Source organism: Carica papaya, chromosome 3, assembly GCF_054855325.1.
Source record: "Carica papaya isolate Zhongbai chromosome 3, ASM5485532v1, whole genome shotgun sequence".
NCBI classification, from domain to species: domain Eukaryota; kingdom Viridiplantae; phylum Streptophyta; class Magnoliopsida; order Brassicales; family Caricaceae; genus Carica; species Carica papaya.
In genome coordinates this window covers 10,878,914-10,903,135 of record NC_142311.1, presented here as the reverse complement: position 1 = coordinate 10,903,135, position 24,222 = coordinate 10,878,914, and the positions used below count along the sequence as shown (strand labels likewise).

The following is a 24,222-nucleotide window of genomic DNA, read 5'->3' as shown; positions in this document are numbered from 1 at the left end:
ATTTCGTTCGTCCCGTTTTTCCATTCTAAGCTACCAAAAACTCTTATTGTTGCAAGAAAAACCCAAGGAGAAGCGAGAAAAAGAGGACGAAGCTCAGTTTAGCCACCGTATCTAAAACCGAAAAACACTCTGACGAGCCCAAACCCTTTCCATGTTTCCTTTCATTTCTCGACCCTAGACCATCTAACATGTTTTCAGTGCAGTGTAACTGAAGGAAAGCCGCAACCGCGATGAAGAAATGGTGGAGCCCGGTGGAGCCAGAACATTAAAAATCCAGAACCACCAGTAAGTTTCAATTTTCTTTATTTTTCCACAAACAGACATTGCCAAACCCCAAAGTGAATAGCTTTTCCCCAGAACCGGCTGAAACCAGCTTAATTGAAAGGAGGATCTGCCGTAGAAGGCGAAATTGGAAAACACAGTGGCGCCGCCATGCCAAAACCCTAAGCAGGCCCCCGGTGATGTTTTTTGGCTCTTTGGGCTGGTTTTTGTATATTTCCTTATTTAATGTACGTTTTGATTTTAGCAAAAAAAATTCTAGAAATTCAGGAACCGAAAACTACCAAAAAACGTAGTGAAAAAGGTGGTATACGGACATCAATTCAAGATAAGAATCCATCACCCTTTCTCCTGTTACGGTTAAATTAAAGTCAATTAATAATGAACGAAAAATTTTAAATGGTTGGCGACCCCCTGATTAATTAAATACATGTTATCGATGGAATTAATAACTAGTCAATTTATAATTGTCTTTATCTTATTCGTGTTATCTATTTGTTGTTATATTACCTTAATTATTTTTCGTTACTTCGTTTTATCTTATTGTACTTTAATTTATCTTTTATTTTCTTGTCTATTTAGTTTACTCAAACTGTTTTTATTTTTATTCCGTTATACCAATTTACAACTAATGTCTTAATTACACTTATTAAACAATAAGGTTTTAATTTATATCATTTTATTAATTGATCATTTCGTTTTCTTGTAATTGCGAAATATGAGTTTTGCACGTATTTGGTGGCTAGATAGTAATGAAAACTTGTATGTGTAAGCAACGTTGTTAAATTAAAGGGCTTACTGGGTGTTATGAAAAATAGTATACAGATCTGGTACATACGGTAAACCCTACTGTGAATGTTAACCTAAGTTGAACGGGACTGAGAAATCCCATTCCGGAAGGGGTTGGGAATTAGTTTGATTACGCTCATTACCGGAAGGGGTATTGAAGCAGTGGTATGTTTGGCTCTCATTACCATACGGGGTATGGGGACGACCGTTTGATTAATTGAATGGATATTTAGTCCACGCGTAGTTAGGACCCCTAACTACATCGGTAAGTGAGTAAAAATGCTAAAGATTAACTACTGTTGGTCTTTTAGAATGCATAATGAGAATAACTATTTTGATTTTTATCTTCATAAATAGATTTTGGGAACTTACAAGTGAGTGAGAAATTAATCTTTTCAGTTAAATAAATTTACTCAAGAAAAAAAAAAGACCTCAATTAGTTATTTTACGATTTTTATAATTTTTTGTATCAATAGTAAGACATTGATATTCTTACTAAACTATTGTAGTTTACTCCTTTATTATTAACTATTTCATATCAGGACGATCAAGACCTGAATCCTGAGCAGTAAGAAAACTACCTAGAAGGTTGTCTCTCGTTCCCCTAGTTGCGCAATAAAGGTTGATCACATAGAGTTTCCATATTACATTTTTTCATTTATGTTCTTTAAGGGCATTCCGTAGGCCTATTGGGCGCTGTAATTAAATTGTGCAAGGAATGTAACTCTAAATTCTAAACTACTTTCGCAAATTAATAAATTTCAATATTATTTTATTACTTATATTATGTGCCTTTTACAGCTGGTATCAAAGCTATGTTTCTCTTAACCATTCCTTGCACATAGGGTTAGAGTAATTCGAAGCAACCCGAATCTCAAATCTTTGTTGTGAAACATAGGTACAAGAACATGAGGATAGGAAGTTGATTGACTCTTCAAGATGCTTGAAAGACTCATCTCTGTTCAACAAGCAAGGGAGGAGAGAAGAGAGTTGTCTGTTCCCTCTCCACCACTGTCATAGTTTCAGCCACCTCCACATTGAGACGATTCATTACCACCACAGTATAACCCTGATCCTCCACTGTATCATCTGACACTGCTACAGTACAATCAGGTGCCCCCACCATACAATCAGCTACCGCCATAAGACCACCCAATTTCTCCCCAGCATAATCCAATTCCCCGCAGGATCTAGCTCCACCCATGATGGACCCGGACTATATTGAAAAGTACAAGAAACTTAATCTATCTACTTTTGTAGGGGCATCCAATTTTAAAGAAGCTGGATACTAGTTAGCAGAGACATAAAAGACCTTCTTGACCTTTGGAGTAGTTCCTGAATAGAAGGTTATTTTTGCCACTTACATACTCTTAGGTGAGGCAAAGTGTTGGTGGCAACTGAAGCAGGCTACTCTACCCACTTCGGTCACCTGAGAACAGTTTCTGATAATGTTCAATGCTGAGTACCTTTTATAACACCTCCAACATATTAACGAAATAGAATTTGTACACCTGATTTATGGAGATTTGTTAGTATCAGAATATACTTATAAATTCCTGAAGTTAGGCCGATACTCTCCTAAGAGCATGACAGATGAAGGCGGGAAGACAAAAAGGTTTAAGTGGGATCTCCATCCTGAGATCAGACAACAGTTATATGTCTTCAAACTTAGCATTTATTCAGCAGTTTTGGCTAAGGCACAATTGATAGAAAGGAACCTTCGCATTTTGCCTATAGTAATAGGCAACTCCAGGTCCCCGATCCCACATCGTAGGCCAACACCTACTGCACTGAACCAGCATAATAAAAGACCAAAGCCCGCAACTCAAGCTCTTTCCTAGGCCCCCATAACAAGACGCGGCAATGTTCGCCAACATTGTGACAAAGGATCATAGAGACCGACTTTGTTATCGCCTTAACAATACTTGTCGCATATGCGAGAGTACCCAACACTACATGAGAGTGTCTACAGAATCATAATCAAGCCTGATCTATAGTTTAGGAAAAAGTCTATATGCTCATCCAACAGGATGTTGAAGCCAACTTAGACATGATACATGGTATGTATACTATCTGCAACCATCTTACACATATTTTAATTGATACAGGTGCTTCACATTCTTTTATTTCACATAATTTTACTCAAAATTTAAATGTGTTACCTGAAAGCCTTGATTCTGTACTATTTGTGTCAACACCTAAGAGCCGAACATTTATGGAAAATATTATATGCAAAGCTTGCATCATATAAATTACAGGTAGGGAATTTTAACATAGATCTGATAGCACTTGACACATGAAATTTTGATGTAATTCTGCGAATGAACTGGTTAGCGGCGTATCATGCTACTGTGGACTGTTCTTATAAGAAACTTGTATTTAATATTTTTAACAAAGAGTCTTATATAAAAATAAAAATTTTAGATATTATTTAAACGTGGATACTGGATGTTTATCAAATGCCCTTAACTCAGCTATTATTTTATACGTTAAACAAACCTAAGAGATTTACATTCAAGATATTCTTGTTTTTCAAAATTTTTTGGACGTATTCCTTAATGAACTACCAAAACTACAATTAGATCGAGAAGTCAAATTTGTCATAGATCTTCAGCCTGACTCCCAAGCCATCTCAATTGCCTCATACCGAATGAGTCGTGTCAAGATGGAAGAATTGAGAAACATATCAATAAGTTACAAGATAATGGGTTCATCCAACATAGCATATCCCATTGGGGTGCCGAAGTCATGTTCTCAAGAAAAAGTGATCGGTCCTTAAGGTTGTGTATTGACTACAAAGAACTTAACAGGGTCACAATCAAGAACAAGTACCCCTTTCCCAGGATTGATAATATTTTCAACCAATTATAGGGTGCACAGATTTTCTCCAAGATCAACATAAGTTTGGGATACCATCAGTTGAAGATCAAGGCAGAAAACATCCTTAAAATGGCATTCAAAACCCGGTATGGACACTATGAGTTCCTGGTAATGCTATTCGGATTAACTAATATATCTGCAATCTCTATGGACTTGATGAACAGGGTCTTCAAACTGATCTTAGATTAGTTTGTAATAGTATTCTTTGATTATATTCTAGTCTATAAGAGTGGAGAGCAACACGCTCAATATCTTACTTAGGTCTTACAAGTTCTCAGGAAAAAGAAACTATATGCAAAATTGAGTAAGTGGGGATTTTGGCTTGAGCAAACTTTCTTCATATGGCACATAATATCAAAATACGAAGTGTCAATGAATCCCGACAAGATTGATGCAATGATGAGTTGGGAGTAGTTGACTTCGATTAAGGAAGTTCAAAACTTCTTGGGCATGCTAGGTTATTGCCGCAGGTTTATTAAAGTATTTTCAAGTATAGGCGTCTTTTTGACAAGACTTACGAAGAAAAATGTCAAGTTTGAGTAAAATAAGAAATGTGAAAAGAGCTTTACAGAACTTAAGAAATGACTGACTACCATACCAGTCTTGGCTCTGCCAAATAGAACGAATAGATATACAGTATACAATGATGCGTCCTATCAAGGACTAAGTTGCATTATGATATAGCACGGGAAGATCATAGCTTCCAGGTGTAGATAATTAAAAACTCATAAAAAAAATTACTCCACGTACAACTTGGAGCTTGTCGTCATTATTCACACCTTGAAGACTTGAAGCCATTATTTATATAGGAAAACATTTAAAATCTATACATATCATAAGAGCTTAAAGCATATATTCACCTAGAAGGACCTCAACATGCATAAGAGGTGTTAGATAAAAACTTCTCAAGGATTACGATTGTAAGATCCTGTACCATCCAGATAAGGGTAATGTGGTAGCCGACGCCCTAAGCATGAATTATGCAAGTATGGTATCTTAAATAATGGTTTCTGAGTGCAGCATGATAAAGGCTACACATTATACACAACTCTAAGACTTGAAAATAACCACATATCTAGCCCATTTAACAGTCCAACTGGAATTAATCTAAGGAATAAGAGAGGTTTAACTTATCGATCCCACTCTAGCAGCTCTCACAAAGGATACAAAATAGAGTTTGAATCTAGAATTTCGAGTCTCTGTCGATGGGTTGCTAAGGTTCCAATATAGGTTGTGTGTTTCTAGTAATAGCGATTTGAAAAGGATATCATGACAGAGGCTTAAAGTTTGAAGTTCACTATGCATTCGAGAAGTACTAAGATATGCTAAAGAATGTGACCTCGATTTTGGTGGAGTCGGGTAAAAAAGAAGTTGCTAACTTCGTTTTTAAGTGCCTTAAATGCCAACAGGTCAAAGCAGAGCATTAACACTTAGGTGAACTATTTCAGCCGTTACCAATCTCGGATTAGAAATGAGAATATATCACCATGAACTTTATAACAGGATTGCCTAAGGTACACTTAGGACACAATGCGATCTAGGTCGTTGACCGACTCACTAAGTCCTCTCCTTTCTTGACCACTAGAATGACTGATCCCTTGGACAAGCTAACTAGAATCTATATTCGGGAGATAGTCGGACTACATGGAGTTCTGATGATAATGATATTGGACAAAGACCCCAAATTCACATCTCAATTTTGGACAAGTTTTTAATAAGCAATGAGGATGAAATTGTCTCTTAACACATCATTCTACCTTTAAACAAATGGACAATTAGAACGAACTATTTACACACTGAATGATATGCTCAGGATTTGTGTTCTAGATTTTGGAGGGCACTGGGATGATCATCTACCCTTGATAGAGTTTGCCTATAATAACAGTTATAAGACAAGTATTGGTATGACTCCGTATTAGGCATTATATGGTCGACCTTGTAGATTACTGATCTGTTGGGAAGAAGTGGACGACAGAAAATTGGTTGGCCAAGATCTTGTTGATAAGACCATAATGAAGATTGTTAAGATTAGAAAAAATATTCAGACGATTCAAAATAGACAAAAAAGTTATGCGGATACTCGAAGGAGAAATTTAAAATTTAAAAAAGGCAATCAAGTATTTCTTAAGGTCACCCTCTTTAAGGATATCACCAGGTTTGGAAAGAGGAGAAAGTTGAACCCCCGGTTCATCGGACTATTTGATATTTTAGACAAGATTGGGATATCTGCGTACAGACTAGCACTGCCTCCAGAACGATACATAGTCCATAATATCTTTCATGTGTCGATGCTACGTAAGTATAACCTGAACCCCTCACATATTTTGTCCTACAAGCTAGTTCCACTCCAGGAGGATATACCTTACGAAGATGTACCAGTTAATATTTTGGATCGAAAGAGTAGAGTACTTTGCAACAGAGAAATTCCTTTTATCAAGTACTATATCAAAATCACTAGCAGGATGAGGCCACCTGAGAGCTGGAATCAGAGTACAGGGCTCGATATCCTCAACTGTTTGACTAGGGAGCAGTAATTTAAAGGACTAAATTTTTTTAAGGAGATGAGAGTTGTAACATCTCGAGCTTGAAATTTAAGCTCGGGATGGCATAAATTAATTTCAATAATAATAATAAATATTTAAGTTTAATTTTGTTTAGAATTTTTTGAGAAATATGCATTTAGGACATATTTGAAAATAATTTTAAAATGAAGGATCCAAACTGAAAATAAGAAAGGACTCATTTGAAATAAAAAATTAAAAACTAGTGCTAAAGTGCAAAAATAGAAAAAACGACAACGTCAACAGCACAGCCAATTGCCGTTTGCCGCGTGGCGGACATACCAGCAGCACAGTCAATCGTCGTGCATTGCGTGGCAACACACCAGCAGCATAACCAATTGCCGTGCAATGCGTGGCAGAAACGCTAACGTGCGTTCTACACGGGAGGTCACATGGGCAATTCACGTGCCAAGTGATCTAATAGCTTGTATTCACTCCTATATATATGAATAGTCTAGATCCATTTCCCCATTAGGCGCAATCGAACGACCCGCATGCCTTCAATTGGACGACCAAAATTTGTTTTCCGAATAAGTGGGATCTGACGGCTGAGATTCAATCCCTTTCGTTATTGAATTCATGTGGGCTCGAAGAGACGACCCAGATAGAGAGAAGAGGAGTATTTAAACTCCTCTTCTACCAAAACCTTAACTCTAGCCGCACACCAATTTGTTGAAGAATAAGAAGAAGGGCGGTCGAATGAGAAGCCAACCATCGTCACTGCCGTATCAAAGACCCAAATTGGTGCCGGTAAGTGCGATTTCCTCCCGTTCATTTGAATTTTTCATTCTAAGCTACTTAAAACCCTTCTTGTTACAGGAAATCTCAATGGAAAGCTAGAAACGGAGGGTGGAGCTCGGTTAAACTGTTGTACTTGAAATCGAAAAACACTCCGGTGAGCCTGAACCCTTTTTTCGTTTCCTTCCGTTTCTCGATCCTAGACCATCTAATATGTTTTCGGTGCAAGGTAGCCGAATGAAAGTCGAGACGATGAGGAAGAAGTTGTGGAACTCAGCGGAGCCACCACACTGGAAAGCTAGAACTACTAGTAAGTTTCAGTTTTCTTCCTTTTTCCATCAACAGACACCGTTTAACCCTGATGTGAACAGGTTTTTGCCCAGAATCAACTGAAATCGACTTGACCGAAATGAGGAGCCGTCGTAGAAGCCGAAACTAGCGATGGAGCACAACAGCGTCGCCATGGAACCCTAAACCGGCCCAGGTGAGGTGTTTTTGGCCCATTTTGGCTGTTTTTCATGAATTTCCATGTTATTTTACGTACATTTTAGTTTTAGCAAAAAAATCAAAGAAATCCAGGAACTGGGAACTGCCGAAAAGCGTTGTGAAAATGGCAGTGTTTCCGACATCGACCCAAGGTAAGTATCTCTCACCATTTCTCCTGTTACAGTTAGATTAAAGTCAATTAATAATCAACAAAAAAATTTAAATGGTTGGCGATCCCCTGATTAATTAAATACAGGTTACTGATGAAGCCAGTAACCGGTCAGTTTATAATTGTCCCTAGCTTATTCGTGTTGTCTATTTATTGTTATATTACCTTAATTGCTTATCGTTACTTCATTTTATTGTAGTGTACTTTAATTTATTTTTTATTCTTCTTGTCTATTTAGTTTACTCAAACCTTTTTCATTTTTATTCTGTTACATCAGTTTATTAATTACGCTTCTTGAACAGTTGGGTTTTAATTTAATATCGCTTCATTAGTTGATCATTTCGTTTTCTTGTAATTGCGAAATATGAGTTTTGTACATATTTGGTGGCTAGATAGTAATGAAAACTTGTATGTGTAAGCAACGTTGTTAAATTAAATGGCTTAATGGGTGTCATAAAAAATAATGTACGAACTTGATACATAGAGTAAACCCTACCATGGACATTATCCTCAGTCGAACGGGGCTGAGAAATTTCATACCGGAAGAAATTGGGAATTGGTTTGATTACACCCATTACTATATGGGATATTGAGGCGGTGGTATATTTGGCACCCATTATTAGATGGGGTATAGGAACGGCCGTCTGATTAATTGAATGAATGTTTGGTCCACGTGTAGTGGGGACCTCTATTGACCCTCAGTGGCATTGGTAAGTAAGTAAAAATGGTAAAAATTAATTATTATTGGTCTTTTAAAATGCATAACGCGAATTACTATTTTGATTCTAATTTTCATAAATGACATTCGAGAAATTACAGGTGAGTAAAGAATTAATATTTTTAGTTAAATGAATTTATTCAAGAAAGAAAAATGAGTTCTATTAGTTTTTTTATGATTTATACAAATATTTAATTTTCTGTATCAGTAGTAAGATATTTTTACTGAGTTAGTGTAACTCACTCCTTTATTATTAATCATTTTATATCAGGACGACCAATACCCAAATCCTAAGCAGTAAGAAAACTAATTAGAAGGTTGCCTCTCATTCCTCCAGTTGCGCAATATAAATTGATCATATAAGTTTTCTGTATTATACTTTTTCATTTATGTTCTTTAAGGGCATTTTTATACCTTTATTGGGCATTTTAATTAAACATAAGGAATGTAACTCTAAATTCTAAACTATTTCCGCAAATTAATAAATTTTAGTATTATTTTATTACTAATATTCTAAACTTTACACAATTGATTATGGTTCTTGATTTATGGTACATCAAATTAACCTTTTTCTGCGTAGACTCTCTTTTTTTTTTTGCCAGAGAATGGATATGGGGCAGCCATTTTTCATTTCCAATCTTGGCAACCGCTGCAACTGCAGTTCAAATAGTCATCAGCAACGAATTTGCTCCGTTCATGGACTGATTTCAATACAGACTAGCTCTTGATAATACATATTCTGGATGAAGGATTATCCCAATTCAATTCAGTATACGAAGATCGATATCTGGTAAAGAACAAAACTTGGTTTTGTTCCGTGGCGACCACCATTGATGTTGTCTAGGAGTCGTCCATGACTGTCACGGAAAACTTCAAAAACTGTATTATGAGTATCAACATAAACGTAAAATGTTAGACCCGATCCAGTATTATTTCTAAAAGAATTGCTGGGAAACAAGAAATAGTTTAATCTTATGCAAGCTATGCATGTTAAAAGTTTTCAGGAACCATCGTTATGAGTTATCTCTTAACATGAACAGCATACAGGGTTAATCACCATGGATGCTTGCAAACAAGAACCCAAAAGAACCACTAATGAAATAGTTACGGGTCATATTTGGAGCAAATCCAGAAATGACATAAAATTCAAACGCAAATCTGCATTTAGTTTAACTAAGAGAAATATAAATTCTATTAGGATGACAAAAAAAAAAGAAAATTGAGCATGTATGGAACTCCATATGAAATTGGAAAAATACAGTGCAATTTCCATCAACATAAATAGACTTAAAATACCCTTTTTCTAATTCCATATGAAATTCCATAAGAATTCAATCGTTATTAATTTACATAGCACTTTCATTATCTTCTAATTAAAATACGTGCAAATTTTGAAAATGAATTTCACTAAAATTTTGAATTTATTCCAAACATAACCTTTAACTAGGTGATGGTGTATGTCATTTTATGATGATGAAAAAATGAACCTCATATAGAATTCTATATAGAATTGAAAAAGTAGTATCATGTAAAATTTAATAAATTTGTTTCCAATTCCATATAAAAATTCCGTATGGTTTCAACTTTAATCATGTTATAGAGGAATTTCACCATTTTCTTAATGTACATTTGCAAATGAATTCCATAAGAATTTTGGATTTATTCCAAACATAGCCATAAACTGTCTCTGCTCACTGATTGATCTGAAGATTTAATAACCCACATTTCACCTTGGAGGAAATTAACATTTATTGATCACCCAACTTAAATTTTCAATATCGCAATAGGCTACTAAAGTTAAAATCCTAATGCAACTTCAACTAATTTTTAAGACCTTCAGCTGCAATATAGAGTACCTCTGCATGGAAAACATGAAGCTTCAGGTCCTCGGAAAAAGTTCTCCGACTCCCCAGGGCTCTTATTGTCCTCCTCTCTCCCTTTTGCCTTCTTCCTCTTACTCCATGTAGTTGAGAGAGAAATGGAAATCTGGGCAAGGATCAAAATGCCAAGATTGATCCTGAAACTGTCAGTGGGACCATGAAGGTTGTCTCTTGTGCCAAATTTGCATAAACAGGCTGCAAGCATAAGGATGAGGATTCAACAGTAATAATTTCAATTAAATATAACGGCCAATCAGAGACTGCAGGAGCCCTTCAAGTGCCAAGCACCTAAGTCATTTAGATCAATTAGAGAAGGAAAATTGACTTTCCTTGTATGGAGGGCCTCTGCGTTCATATCAATGAGATTGTTTCTTTGACCAATTTTGCATAAACAGGCAGAAACAGGCAGCTACAATTGGATGCAGATTCAGCTCTAATCAGCTCATTAAACATAGCTGCCAACCAGAGACTGCAGAAGCCCTTGAATTGCCATGCACCCAAGTCAGTTAAGATCAATTGGAGAAAAATCCATTTTCCTTGCATCGGGGCATACTCTAGGTAAGAAAAATCTTCCATTGAAAAGTAGCATTGCTTCCCGGAAACATTTACTAAAATGCATGCCAGTGATTAAGCATGACTGATTGACAGCTTTAATGTGTGCCTGATACATGCTTCATGCAAATTTTTTCTTCATTCCATTACTGGCATAAAGTCCTGCACTCGAGAATTTGTTAGAAACTTAAAGATACATGATAAAATCACCGAGGAAAATCTCAAATCAGGAAAACAATGAATTAGGCATGCTGCTGATGTGCTGTTAGAAGTCTAAAACCAGGAAGACTTGGGATTTTAAATCATAACTGAGAATATCAAGGCTGTCATATTGGTTAGGCTCATACAATTTGCAGTCATTTGATCGTTGAATGCACACGAGAAGATCAAAATTAATCTGAGACTTCCCAGAACAGTTACAAACATGCACTCAAGTATTTTAGTGAAAGCTTCTAAAAGTACTTTAAGAAACAGGATCATCTTCAGTTCTCCTCAATAATAAAAAACATGGACAGTGTATTTAATTTATGAGAGGATGATTTGATGAACATTGCACCATAATCACCTTAGAAGGTATACCATATTTTTAACCACCAAACTAAACTGTCTCAGATAATTGAAATGTGTAGAGTTATTTGCCTCATCCAAGTCATTGCCTGCTCAAAAATTTTCAGGGCATCTCCTATTTTATAGGCTCTTTCTTTTTTTCTTTATTTGAAAAATTGGGCAACACTAGAAATCTTCAAAACCATGAACAAATGAAAGGGCATGAACCATGGTAAGAAAAGGTCCTAGAACTAAAAAGAAAGATATATTTGTTTACTTTCAAGGGATCTTAGTGAAAGTAATGATTGATGGATACAAGATATCAATTGTAATATTAATGTAGGGCCACTTGGGAGTTCATGAAAAAATTATGTGTACAATTTGAGAGTATCTTCAAGTTGCCTTCAACTTTAGATTAAGAAAAATGACAACCTTATCTCCAATTAAAAGTTTTGATCATTTTGTTCCTTGAGATATGAGGGAATTATCTGCTGGTATTGTACTAGCAATATTTTATACGCGTTGCACATGTTTCATAAAGGTGATCTTGGAAAGTTAGACTAATTCTAAGATTGGTGAATCAAAATCTGAAATCAAACTCTTTCCTGGAGATCAAATAAAAAATTAGAAAAGTAAAATGCAGTTAAGAGGTATGCCAAATGATCAATTTGCTCTTATAGTGCATGAGCACAAGTGTTATATGTAAAAAATAAACGGAATCTGTTATTTTTATAATTTAAGGAATAAAACGCCATAGTTTTACATTGTTATGAAAAACTGCTCAGCAATTTGTCTCACTTAAAAGTTTAAAATAGAAACTAGTGGCTGGCTGGCTGCAGCAAATTAGATAAAACAAGAAATGTTTTAGCTTAACATTTTCACAACCATGTTCTAACAATTACTGTAACAGAACTTTCCCAACATCCAATAAAGAAACTTAATTTAGTTTTCTTAATTGAAGAAAGAACTAAGAAATCAACAAGGAGAGGACAAGTTTACCTCGTGACTCATCTTGAATTGTTTGATCTTATTCTCATCCCCAGAATATATAGTTTTTAACCCATTAAGGCCTTCTGGCAGGAGGTGTTTAGCTTCCATTTCCCTGTGTAACTTCATTGCCAATTGATCTTTGCCAGACTGCTTAAGTCCATTATAAAGCTCAGATAGGATGACTGAATCGGGAGTTATTGATCTATCGAGAATTTCCCCCAAGACTTCGACTGCTCCTACAAAATCCTCATTCTTACAGAAGGCAGAAACCATCATATTTAATATATGATCATTTGGGTAACAACCACTCCTTGTCATGCTTTTATATAGCTGGAAAGCACGGTCGGGATTTTTCCTTACACATTGCCCACTGATAAGTGCAGAAAAGGTGGAGGCATTTGGGACTAAGTTCTCCTTATCAAGTTCTCTGACAAGATATGCAGCTTTCTTTGTCTTACCCTCCCTGCAAAGTCCCAGAATCAACGCATTGTAAGTCAAGATATCGGCCTTCACTCCATTGCTGGCCATCTCATCATAAAGCCTGCTTGCCATCTCACAATAACCCACTTGGCTGAAACCATTTATCAGGGTATTATAAGTTATGGTGTTTGGAGACACATTAATTGCTTTCATCTCACTGAAAACTTTGCTTGCTTCGTTTAACTTCCCTTCCTTACAAAATCCATGGATGAGAGTGTTATAAGTAACCACATTTGGTTGCAACCCGTTGTTCCCCATTGAGTTCTTAAGCTTCATAGCCAAACCCAGGAGACCCTTGTTACAGTGCCCTGCAATCAAAGTATTGTATGATGGAACAGTAGGACTAAAACCCAGTCTCTCCATATCCCCAAACACCTCAAGCGCCTTATCTAGTTTCCCAGATTTACAGTAAGCATCCATAACCATATTGAGAGTATAGACATTTGGTGATATCCTGCATCGCTTCATTTCTCTATAGAACAAGAGAGCAATATCTACCCTGTGTAAATCAAGCAGTGAGCTTATATATGCATTGCATGACTCAACAGTTGGCAAGAACCCAAAAATCTTCATTTGAGAAAAAGTATCGGTGGCATGTCTAAATTTCTTCTTATGGGCGTAGAACTTAAACAACGAATCAAAAACCCGAGGCGAAGAATCACATAGTCGATAAGAATAAAGTATTGCGTCCAACAATTTAGCAGGCAAATCCAACTGACCAGTCACAAAGGTAATCCTCAAAATGGACTCGGCTGACTTGAATTTCCGGTTTTTAGTGAGTATGTGAAGCATTATGGAAAGGGTTTCAAGGGACTGAAAACTGGGGTTTTGGGTTTTAACCCAATTGAAGAATTCCAAGGAAAGAACATGGTCCTTCTGGATCTTCACCAGAATGTGGTTGACTCTAGACGGAGTCAAATAGGCAGAAAGTTCACTGAGCTTATCCCAGTCAGAATGAATTAGGTGGCTATGCGCAACATTGACAAAATCAAGATCTTGGCCTTTAGGTTCAGGCATTTTTCTGTGGGGTACCGGAATTGGTTTCCAATTCCTTGTGCCCAAGTTCCCAGAAAATATAGGTTTTGCAGAAGCCGAATTCACGGAAACATAATCAAGCACAGTTGAAAATCGACGAAGCAGAAAATAATCCGTACCACTTAACCCAAGTGGCAGAGAAACTGAAATTCTCATCTCATCAGGCCTCTTTAGATATTTCTTGAAGCAAGAAAAGCGTTAAAAACAACTGATTAGCAGAGGATAACCTTCACTCCTAATTCAGCAAGTAAATAAAACCTCGTGTCATTAAATTAGACGAATCAAGAGGGTATAGATCATAGTTTGGTCATAAATGTATATATATATATAGATAGATAGAGAGAGAGAGAGAGAGAGAGAGAGAGAGAGAGAGAAGGAACTTGAACACCACCAAAGTGAAGCCATCATCCGTCACAGAAGGAGATGAGATTTAAGAGGTCACACCGCAAAGAAGTAGCATCAGTGGGGCTAGGTGAGCGGGCAGGACTTCAGCAAAGAGAACAATCCAACAGAAACTGAGGATGATCTTTCATCTTCTTCTGCAACTTTTAGTTTAGTTTAGTTTAGTTCAGTCTAGTTTTGTTTTTTTTTTTTCTTTTTTTTCTTTCCCCTTTTCTTTCTTTTGGTTTATGTTATCTTTAAAATTTAGATCTCAATCTTTCCATAAAATTTTAATTTTGACTTGTTAAACCTAATAAAAATTACAACGTATTATACATATTTTTTAGTAAAAATAAATTGAAAATTTGGATATCAATTTGTATACGTTATTAATTTCTTGATTAGATAACTTCATTACTCAACAAAATTAAATATTTTTAAATTAAAATATATAATAAGTTATTATTAACATTTTATTTTTATTATAATATATTTAAATATTTTAATTTTAAAAAATTAATGAATAATAATTTAAAGTTTTTTGTTATTTTGAATAAGATATAAAAATATTAAATTAAGATAAATAGTTTTAAGAATGATTTAAATTATTAGAAATTTTAAAGAGAAAATCTCCGTGCTTAATTTAATTAATAAACTATATATTTTTTATTTTTTAAAAAAAGTTTATATATTTATCATTAATTACATATGTAAGGGATTAAATTTTTTTTTTAAATATTACATATATTCTTCTTAAAAAAAAAATTATTCCCTCAAATTTTGTTATCTTACCTCCGAACAATGTTGGATAATTTCGTTTCATCTCGTCCTTCCGTTTTCATATTGCCTCCTCCGTCGCATGATGCTTCCATTGTATCTTCACTATAGGTATCACCCTGTTTCTCAACCTTCTTTTTTGTCGTTGGAGAACTCGGATTGACTCTTTTTCATAAGACCAATCACTTTCCAATGGTAATGATTCCCACCTTAAAATATGGTTAGAATTCGGGTGATATTTTTGTAGCAAGGATATGTGAAACACATTGTGAACTCTACTATACTGAGGAGTAAGCACTACCTTGTACGCAACCACCTCCACCTTCTCCAAAATCTCAAACGATCCTATAAATCGGAGACTTAACTTTTCTTTCTTTTCAAACCTCAATAAACCTTTCAAACCTCAATAAACCCTTGGGAGATACCTTCAGGAATACATGATACTGCATTCAAAATACAAATGCAAGCAGTTCCCCAAAAGTAAATTTTAAAGGAAAAAAAAAAAATTATACATATATATATATAATCTACCAGGATGTTTCTAAATGTTAACATCTCACAACAGTTACTCCTTCCCAAAAAGAGCTGCAGACCCATTTCACAATTACAGATTATGGAGTTGCCATTCTCTCCTTTCATCTTCTTCGAATGCTTTCTGCTCTTCCTCATTTCCTTACTCTCTATCGCTCATTCCTTCTCTTCAATCCACCCACTCTGCCATGATGAAGACCGCTCTGCTTTACTGGACTTGAAGCAAAGCCTGACTGTAGGTAAGTGTGTCAACTCTGATTATTTTGGAAATCAAGTTTCTGGTTACCTAAACCTACTTCATTCATGGAAGCTTCGAGGAGGGGAAAAAGTTGATTGCTGCTCATGGAAAGGTGTTTGAGTGTGACAACAAAACAGGATATGTAATTGGCCTTGATCTCAGCCATTGTTGTCTCCACGGTTCTATCAACTCAAATACCAGTCTCTTCCGTCTTCTCCATCTTCAAACCCTTGATCTTTCATTTAATAACTTCAGCAACTCTCGTATACCATCTGCTTTAGGTAATCTTTCACATCTTACATATCTTAACCTTTCTTCCTCTGCCTTTTATGGCCAAATACCATTAGAACTATCCAACTTGTTCAGGTTGAGTTCGCTTGATCTGTCTTGGAACTCATTAAAAATTCAAACACCAAGTCTAAAGAGCCTAGTTTGGAACTTAACTAGCTTGAGAGAACTCCATCTTAGTTCTGTTGACATGTCATCGTCAAACCTTGATGGGTTAGCAAATTTGTTGTCTTTGACATCTCTCCATCTTGCTTCCTGTGGATTGCAATGTGAATTTCCCACAGAAATTTTACCACTACCAAAGCTACAGGTTCTTGACTTAAGCAACAGTTTTGATATATGGGGTCATTTGCCAGAGTTTCACCCGAGTAGACCACTCAGGTCATTGAGGCTGGGGAATACTAGATTTTCCGGTGAGCTACCTTCTTCAATTTGAGGCCTTACTTCATTAGAAGAGCTGCATATTTCTCTTTGCAGTTTCTCTGGTCGAGTTCCTTCTTCACTTGGTAATCTAACTCAATTCAGATATCTAGGCCTCTCATCAAAAGGGCTTCTCAAAGGAAATTCGTCTTCCTTTTCACGGGTGGCCAAGCTCAACAAACTCATTTTTTTGGACCTTTCTTCCATGCTAGATGGTGAGGTTCCCCAGCTCACAAACCTCACCCAGCTAACTCACTTGGATCTTAGCCGTAACAGTTTGACTGGTCCAATCCCTTCTCAGCTCATGAATCTTACTCAGCTTACTTCTTTGCAATTGGGAAATAATCAATTATCAGGTCCGATCCCATCTTGGCTTATGAACATGAGACATTTGTCTTCTCTGTGGCTGAGTTCTAACCAACTCACAGGACAAATTCCTACTCAAATCATGAATCTTGCCAATTTAGTTGAGCTTGTGCTTTCATCAAATCAATTGCAAGGATCAATTCTAATTTCCGTCTTTGAGCTGAAGTATCTTGAGCTTCTAGACCTTAGTTCAAATTAATTAAATGGAACGATCGAGCTAGGCATGTTTGTTGGGCTGAAAAGTTTGAGGAGATTCTACCTTTCCTCCAACAGTATTGCCCTTGGCACCAACATCACTACACATGCCAGCTCGAACAAGTTCCTTCATTTAGGATTGGGTTCCTGCAATCTGACTAGATTTCCAGATTTCTTACTCATCGAACAATATACATGGGAATATACCTGAATGGATCTCCAACATGAATACCTTAGCATATCTGAACCTTTCATAAAATCATTTAACAGGATTCACCCAACAACCTTTGTTCTTCCATCGTCTTTATTTGAATTAGAACTTCGGTTCAATCAGTTGCAGGGATCTCTCCCACCTGTGCCAACTTCAAGTGGGTTTATATACTTCCCAACAACAAATTGACTGGTGAAATATCATCAACAATCTGCAATTCAGAGTTTATTCTTTATATTGATTTGTCTTACAACAACTTGAGTGGAACGCTGCCAGATTGTTTGGGTAATCTTAAATATCTATTGGCATTAAAGTTGCCTGGCAACAGATTGCATGGAAGGATTCCGTAATCATTTGGAAATGCCACTTCATTGGAGATGATGAATTTAAGCCAAAATAACTTGGAAGGGAAATTACCAAGATTACTGACTAAATGTACCATGCTTCAGTACCTTAATTTTGGTTACAACCAGATCAAAGATACTTTCCCTTCTTGGTTAGGCGCTCTTCCAGAGTTGCAGGTTCTTATCTTGAGATCTAATCACTTTTATGGGGAGAGAGGTTACCTTGAATCTAATTCTGAATTTCCCAAGCTACTCATCATTGATATGCCCTGCAACAATTTCACTGGAAAGTTGCCAACAAAATACTTCCAGGTTTGGCATTCCATGAAAATGGTCAAGGAAGCAAACATAAGCTATATGCACGGAGATATGTTTCTGGCCCTTAGTTCAAACTTCACAGCCTTCACAGCCTTCACAGCCTTCACTGATTATGATTACTCATTGAGACTGAGGAACAAAGGCATGACCATGGAAGACAAGAAGATCCCAAACGTCTTTAAAGGTATTGACTTCTCAAGCAACAGATTCGAAGGAGAAATTCCAGCTTCCCTTAGCAATCTACAAGGACTCAATTTCCTCAACCTATCTAAAAACAAACTCTCTGGTAGCACCCTTCAACTTTAGGAAACCTGAAACATGTTGAATCCCCGGACCTTTCAAACAACGAGTTCTCGGGGGATATTCCAGCAAACTTAGTGTGACTCACCTTTCTGGCTGACTTCAATATTTCAAACAATCATCTAACAGGTCCCATACCACAAGGAAAGTAGTTCAGTACCTTCCAAAGCAGTTCATATGATGGAAACTTGGGATTGTGCGGCAGCCCTTTGCCAACGAAATGTGCAGATTCAAAAGCTCACCAACCCATCGAGATTCAGGGACTCGGTCCTGGTTTGATTGGAGAATAGTTCTGAGTGTGTGTTTAATCGGTCTGGTGATTGGAGTTCTGGTTAGCCTCTGGTTTACCACAAGAAAAAGTGAATCGTTTCCAAAGAATTCTCCGAAGTGGGTGAACATTAATAAGTAAATCAACAAATAAATGCGGGTCGTCTTGTTTCCATATATCATCTGCCTATTAGATTTCATTTGTTTTCTACACAAATTTGTTCTTCTGCTATTTCTTAATGTGATTGCTTTAAATTTGACCGCGTTAACCCAAAAAGACTGTCTGATCTTACATTGTTCAGAAAATATTTTAGCTCCTCTGCTGGTAAAGGATGACTGCTTCAGCCCTCCATTGAATGAAGTATCTGTTCTTCTTCAAAAGAAAAAAGATATTCTAGTAGTAGGACCATCATTCGTCACAAAGTTCTACTTTCAAAACAAGTGAGATAGTCGTTTGCAAGCCTACATGTTTCTGCAGTCATTGGTCAAAGTTATTAAGCATTAAGCAAGACAAGACAAGGAAGTATGTGGTACGTAAAGCTCCGTTCATATTAAGCACCTTCAATTGTTGGCAAGTCCACAATAGTCATAATAAGCATTTAAGCAGGACAATACAGGCAACCACTTGTCATTTTCTGGACAAGAGTCGAGCTCTTTCTATAAGGAAATATCCAAAGGGAATCCAGGCAACGACTTCTTTAAATGAGTTGGTAAACAAATAAGCAGATTAGTTAAAGATTATGGAGTTGCTGTGGTTTCACTTCATGCTCAAGTGCTCTCTTCTCCTGCTAAATTTTTTACTCTGCAACATTCTCTTCTCTGCCGCGGAGTCACCATGCCATGATGGCGAGCGCTCTGCCTTGCTGCAACTCAAACAAAGCTTGGCAATAGGTAACTGTGTTACATCCGATGCTTATCCAAAGGTTGAGTCATGGAAGCTAAAAGGAGGAAGTAATGAGTGCTGCGCATGGGATGGCGTTGAGTGTGACAAGCAGACAGGTTATGTGATCAGCCTTCACCTCAGCAAGAGTTGCCTCCATGGTTCTATCAGCCACAATAGCAGTCTCTTCCACCTTGTCCATCTCCGAAGGCTTGATCTTTCTCTTAATGACCTCAGCACATCTCGTATACCTTCTACTATGGGCGATCTTTCCCAGCTTACATATCTTAACCTCTCGTTTTCTGGCTTTTATGATCAAATTCCATTTGAACTATCCAAGTTGTTCAGTTTAACTTCCCTAGATCTATCTCGGAATCCATTAGAAATTCAAAGACCCAGCCTAAACAACCTACTTCAGAACTTAACAAGCCTGAGAGAACTCGATCTTAGTTATATTAACATATCATCTACAGTACCTGATGTATTAGCAAATTTATCGTCTTTGACATCTCTCAAACTCCAGCTTTGTGAATTGCATGGTAAATTCCCCACAAACATTTTCACGTTACAAAAGCTACAGGTTCTGGATTTAACCTACAATTTTGATCTATCCGGTCAGTTGCCAGACTTTCAGTTGAGCAAAGCCCTCAAATTATTGAACCTCGAAGGCACAGGATTTTCTGGTGAGCTACCTTCTTCAATTGGAAGCCTCACTTAGAAAAGCTGGATATTTCTTCTTGCAGTTTCTCTGGTCGAGTTCCTTCTGTACTCGGTAATCTCACTCAACTCACTTATCTGGACCTTTCATCAAATTATTTTCAGAATCGAAAAGCTTCTTCCTTTTCATGGGTGGCCAAGCTGACCAACCTTGACCATTTAGGCCTTTCTGGTCTGCTAGATGGAGAGCTTCCTCCGCTCATGAACCTGATCCAACTTAGTTTTTTAGATGTGAGTCGTAATCATTTGACTGGCCCAATCCCATTCCAGCTCATGAACCTTACTCGACTTACTTCTTTACACTTGGACAAAAATCAATTAACCGGTTCAATCCCTTTGTGGTTCATGAAATTTCCCAAACTTGCGGAGCTACAACTGGAACACAATCAATTATCAGACCCCATCCCATCTTGGCTTATAAACATGAACCAACTCAGTTCTTTATGGCTGAGCTTTAACCAACTAACCGGGCAATTTCCGCCTCAACTTGAGAACCTCACCAAATTAGTTGAGCTGGGACTTTCATCAAATCAACTAGAAGGCCCAATCCCGAGTTCCATCTTTGAGCTCAGGAATTTGAATCATCTGGATCTCACATCAAATAAATTAAATGGTACTATTGAACTACGCATGTTTGCTAGGCAAGAAAATTTAAACCAATTATATCTTTCCTCCAACAACATATCCTTAGTCAGCAACATCACTGCACAAGCCAGCTTTCCCAAGTTTGTTGCTTTAGGATTGGGTTCGTGCAAACTGACTGGATTCCCTGATTTCTTACGCAACCAGGATGAGTTGGAATGGTTAGACCTTTCCTCCAACAATATACATGGAAAAATACCTGAATGGATCACCAACTTAAACTTCTTGCAGTACCTGAATCTTTCATATAACCATTTAACAGGTTTTGAGCAAGACCCAGTAGTCCTACCATCACTTTTATTAGATTTAGACCTGAGATTCAATGAGCTACAAGGATCACTCCCACCTTTGCCTGATTTTAGCTTATATTACCTAGTATCAAACAACATATTTACTGGTGAAGTCTTATCAATGATTTGCAGCTCAAAGACCATTGCTTTTCTGGATTTTTCAAATAACAACTTGAGTGGCATGCTGCCACAATGTTTGGGCAATCTTGATTCTTTATCAGTATTAAGGTTGAACGGAAACAGCTTCCATGGAAGAATTCCTCAATCATTTGCAAATGCAATTTTCTTGACGATGTTGGACTTAAGCCAAAATCAGTTTGAAGGGCGATTACCAAGGTCGCTGGCTAAATGTACCATGCTCCAGTACCTTAATTTTGGGCACAACCATATTACCGATTCTTTCCCTTCTTGGTTAGGTACACTTCCAGAGTTGCAGGTTCTCATCCTGCGATCTAATCAATTTCATGGAGAGATAGACAATCCAAGAACTGATTCGGAATTTCCGAAGCTACGAATCATTGACCTATCCTGCAACAGTTTTACAGGAAAGCTACCAACAAAATACTTCTAGGTTTGGCATGCTATGGAAGTGACTAATAAAGCAAATATAAGTTATATGAACGAATCTCTGATTCCACCTTTTGTTTCACGATTCATAGAGTCTACTGCTTATGATTACCCGTTGATGTTGAATAACAAAGGCTTGGATATGAAGTACAGCAAGATCCCAGATGCCCTTAAAGTCATTGTTCTTTCACACAACAGATTTGAAGGAGAAATTCCAGCATCCATCGGGAATCTAAAAGGTCTTAATGTCCTCAACTTCTCCAACAACAAGCTCACTGGTAGCATTTCCTCCTCGTTGGGGAACCTGACAGCTATTGAATCGCTGGACCTTTCTGGCAACAAACTCTCAGGGGAGATCCCTGCAGAGTTAGTGCAACTCGCCTTTCTTGCTGTCTCCAATATCTCGAACAATTTTCTCACGGGTCCCATACCACAAGCAAAGCAGTTTAGTTCCCCATTAGTTCATTTGCTCGGAACTTGGGATTGTGTGGAACGCCTTTGCCAAAAAAGTGTGCAGTGTCAGAAGCCTTGCCATCAGACCAAGATTCAGAATCTTGGTTCCAATTTCATTGGAACATAGTTTTGAGTGGGTATTTAAGTGGCCTGATAGTTGGGTCTTTCGCTCACTACTTTACCACGAGAAACCATACCTTGCGTCCAAAGATTTCTGCAAAGAGACATAAAAGAAAAGGAGGACAAAGGAGGAGGCAGGAAAATTAAATTTAAGCTGTTTCTCATAATCCGATCCTTTGAAGACTTACGGCGGCCACAGTTTATTACTTCCATGCATTTGTTTTTCATTTCTTTTGTTTATACTCACTTGAATCCATCTGGCCGTTGCCGTTGATACCCTTGGTTTAGTGCCTGGTTAAGCTTTGTCTCCACCAAAAAGATATATCATGTTAATGCATCCCTATTTTGGGGTTATGGAGATAAAACCTGACAGTTTAACCTTCACATTTAAGATATATGTTTGGTGTACTGTCTGTGAAGTACTTGTAGATCAAACCAATGTGAAATACACTTTGTTTTATTAGTGTATTAATTAAAATAAATCTCTCCCATCAATTGGTGAAATCAATTTAATGTTTTGGATTTGTTCTAGTAAATTTGACAGTGAAACTAATTGCCAAGTGATGGAATAGAACGGAATGGAATGAAATGAAAATAAAACCAAACTTGAAATATTTTTATCTTGTTTGAAAGAACAGCAGTACAAAATGGAGTCAAAAAGTTTACTTTATTTAAATAAGAAGCTAACAAGAGGGAATCTAAAAGTTCTTAATGTCTAAGAACCATACCGTCATGAAAAAGAGAAGAGATGGGCAGAGATAGGAATATAACGTTTTAAAAAGAATTAGGAGAATTTATTGAGATGCCACAGTAGAGGGTCATCAACTTTTCTTTCCTTTCCAATTGAAGGAGACTATTTTAACACAATGTAAGGAATAAAGGTAAACTGTGCTTCCTCATTCCCCTTCCATTTCGTTACTAAAATCTCTCTCAGACAAAGTTAAATAGTTGTTCTTCTAAATTTCCCATTTCAACCCTCACTCTCCCTCTCCCAAACATACACTAATTGCAAGTCAACACAGAACTTAAAACTTTCTAGTATGTTTTATCCTTTTTAAGAATATGTCCTATTCTCTATTATAATGATGAATACTTGAAAAGGCTAAATTTGGATAATGAGAATAAAGACTTTAACAATAAAATCCTACTTGATACAGATATTAATCTGTGTTTATGTAAAAGAATTAAAATAAAAAATTTCGATCATCTAGTTGAACAAGTAATTATCAGATAAACCACGCCAGTCTTCTATAATCATTAAGACTTTTCATGTTATACTTCCAGTATCTTATATAAAAATGCTACAGTCGTCTGTACAGTTTGGAAGAAGTCCTATAACCTACGTGATAATAGACATTGCAAAGAAGCGATCCTACGTGAGGCAGCCATTACTAGTCCTTTCCTTTAACGACTATAATCACTCTCTCCCCGTCTCTCTTGATGACTTGACCGAAGATTTGTGAAGTAGCGGCCTCCCCTCACCAGGGGATTAATTACTACCTCCACTCAAACAATAACCCTCCCCTGAAAAGGATTCCGGTATTTCCACCTGACCAGGTGTGTGGCGCATGACCGAACCACAATTTCTCCGCTAAATCACCCACCGATATTATTTTTACTGTAATTATAGCACCTTTCTTCCTCCCCGACAGACCTAATACTTACAGTGTATTGCGTGTGAAATCTAATCACATTCGAAAAAAGAAAAAAGAAAAAAGAAAAAAGAAAAAAAAGAAGGCGGCGTGAAATCTGATAAAAGGCTAGTGCAAGAAATTACCACACCACCGAAACCAAAAGCCTGTGACTAGAGGAGG

The 24,222-nt window shown here is 36.9% G+C and overlaps 3 protein-coding genes and 1 long non-coding RNA gene across 7 annotated transcripts; 3 read left to right on the top strand and 1 right to left on the bottom strand.

The window, feature by feature from the left end:
• Positions 1-6,947: 6,947 nt before the first annotated feature.
• LOC148266690 (uncharacterized) lies at positions 6,948-9,595 on the top strand. Its single transcript, XR_015817752.1, has 4 exons — positions 6,948-7,259; positions 7,329-7,404; positions 7,481-7,557; positions 7,619-9,595. It is a non-coding gene; the product is annotated as an uncharacterized LOC148266690 (long non-coding RNA).
• Positions 9,596-10,260: 665 nt separating this feature from the next.
• Positions 10,261-14,730, bottom strand: LOC110806524 (Tetratricopeptide repeat (TPR)-like superfamily protein). 4 transcript variants are annotated; one of them, XM_088215717.1, is made up of 3 exons: positions 14,495-14,730; positions 12,598-14,330; positions 10,261-11,214 (listed from the first exon to the last, which is right to left on the bottom strand). In XM_088215717.1, the coding sequence occupies exons 2-3, from the start codon at positions 14,257-14,259 to the stop codon at positions 11,191-11,193; spliced, it is 1,686 nt and encodes a 561-aa protein (XP_088071843.1). In that variant the 5' UTR covers positions 14,260-14,330; positions 14,495-14,730; the 3' UTR covers positions 10,261-11,190. The 4 variants fall into 4 exon arrangements, with proteins under 4 accessions (XP_088071843.1, XP_088071841.1, XP_088071842.1 ...); XM_088215715.1 differs by having other exon boundaries at positions 12,598-14,338; positions 14,484-14,729; XM_088215716.1 differs by having other exon boundaries at positions 12,598-14,338; positions 14,495-14,729.
• Positions 14,731-16,085: 1,355 nt separating this feature from the next.
• LOC110806535 (receptor like protein 27-like) lies at positions 16,086-18,847 on the top strand (the record flags this gene model as incomplete). The annotated part of the gene is given in 5 exon segments (XM_088216032.1): positions 16,086-16,699; positions 16,796-17,269; positions 17,570-17,667; positions 17,862-18,461; positions 18,464-18,847. Coding segments are annotated over 5 exon segments (2,085 nt in total), but the record flags the coding sequence as incomplete, so codon positions are not given.
• A 621-nt stretch (positions 18,848-19,468) lies between these two features.
• LOC110806534 (receptor-like protein 41) lies at positions 19,469-22,555 on the top strand. The gene is given in 3 exon segments (XM_088216030.1): positions 19,469-20,332; positions 20,335-22,287; positions 22,290-22,555. Coding segments are annotated over 3 exon segments (3,072 nt in total). The 5' UTR covers positions 19,469-19,479.
• The last annotated feature ends 1,667 nt before the right edge of the window (positions 22,556-24,222 follow it).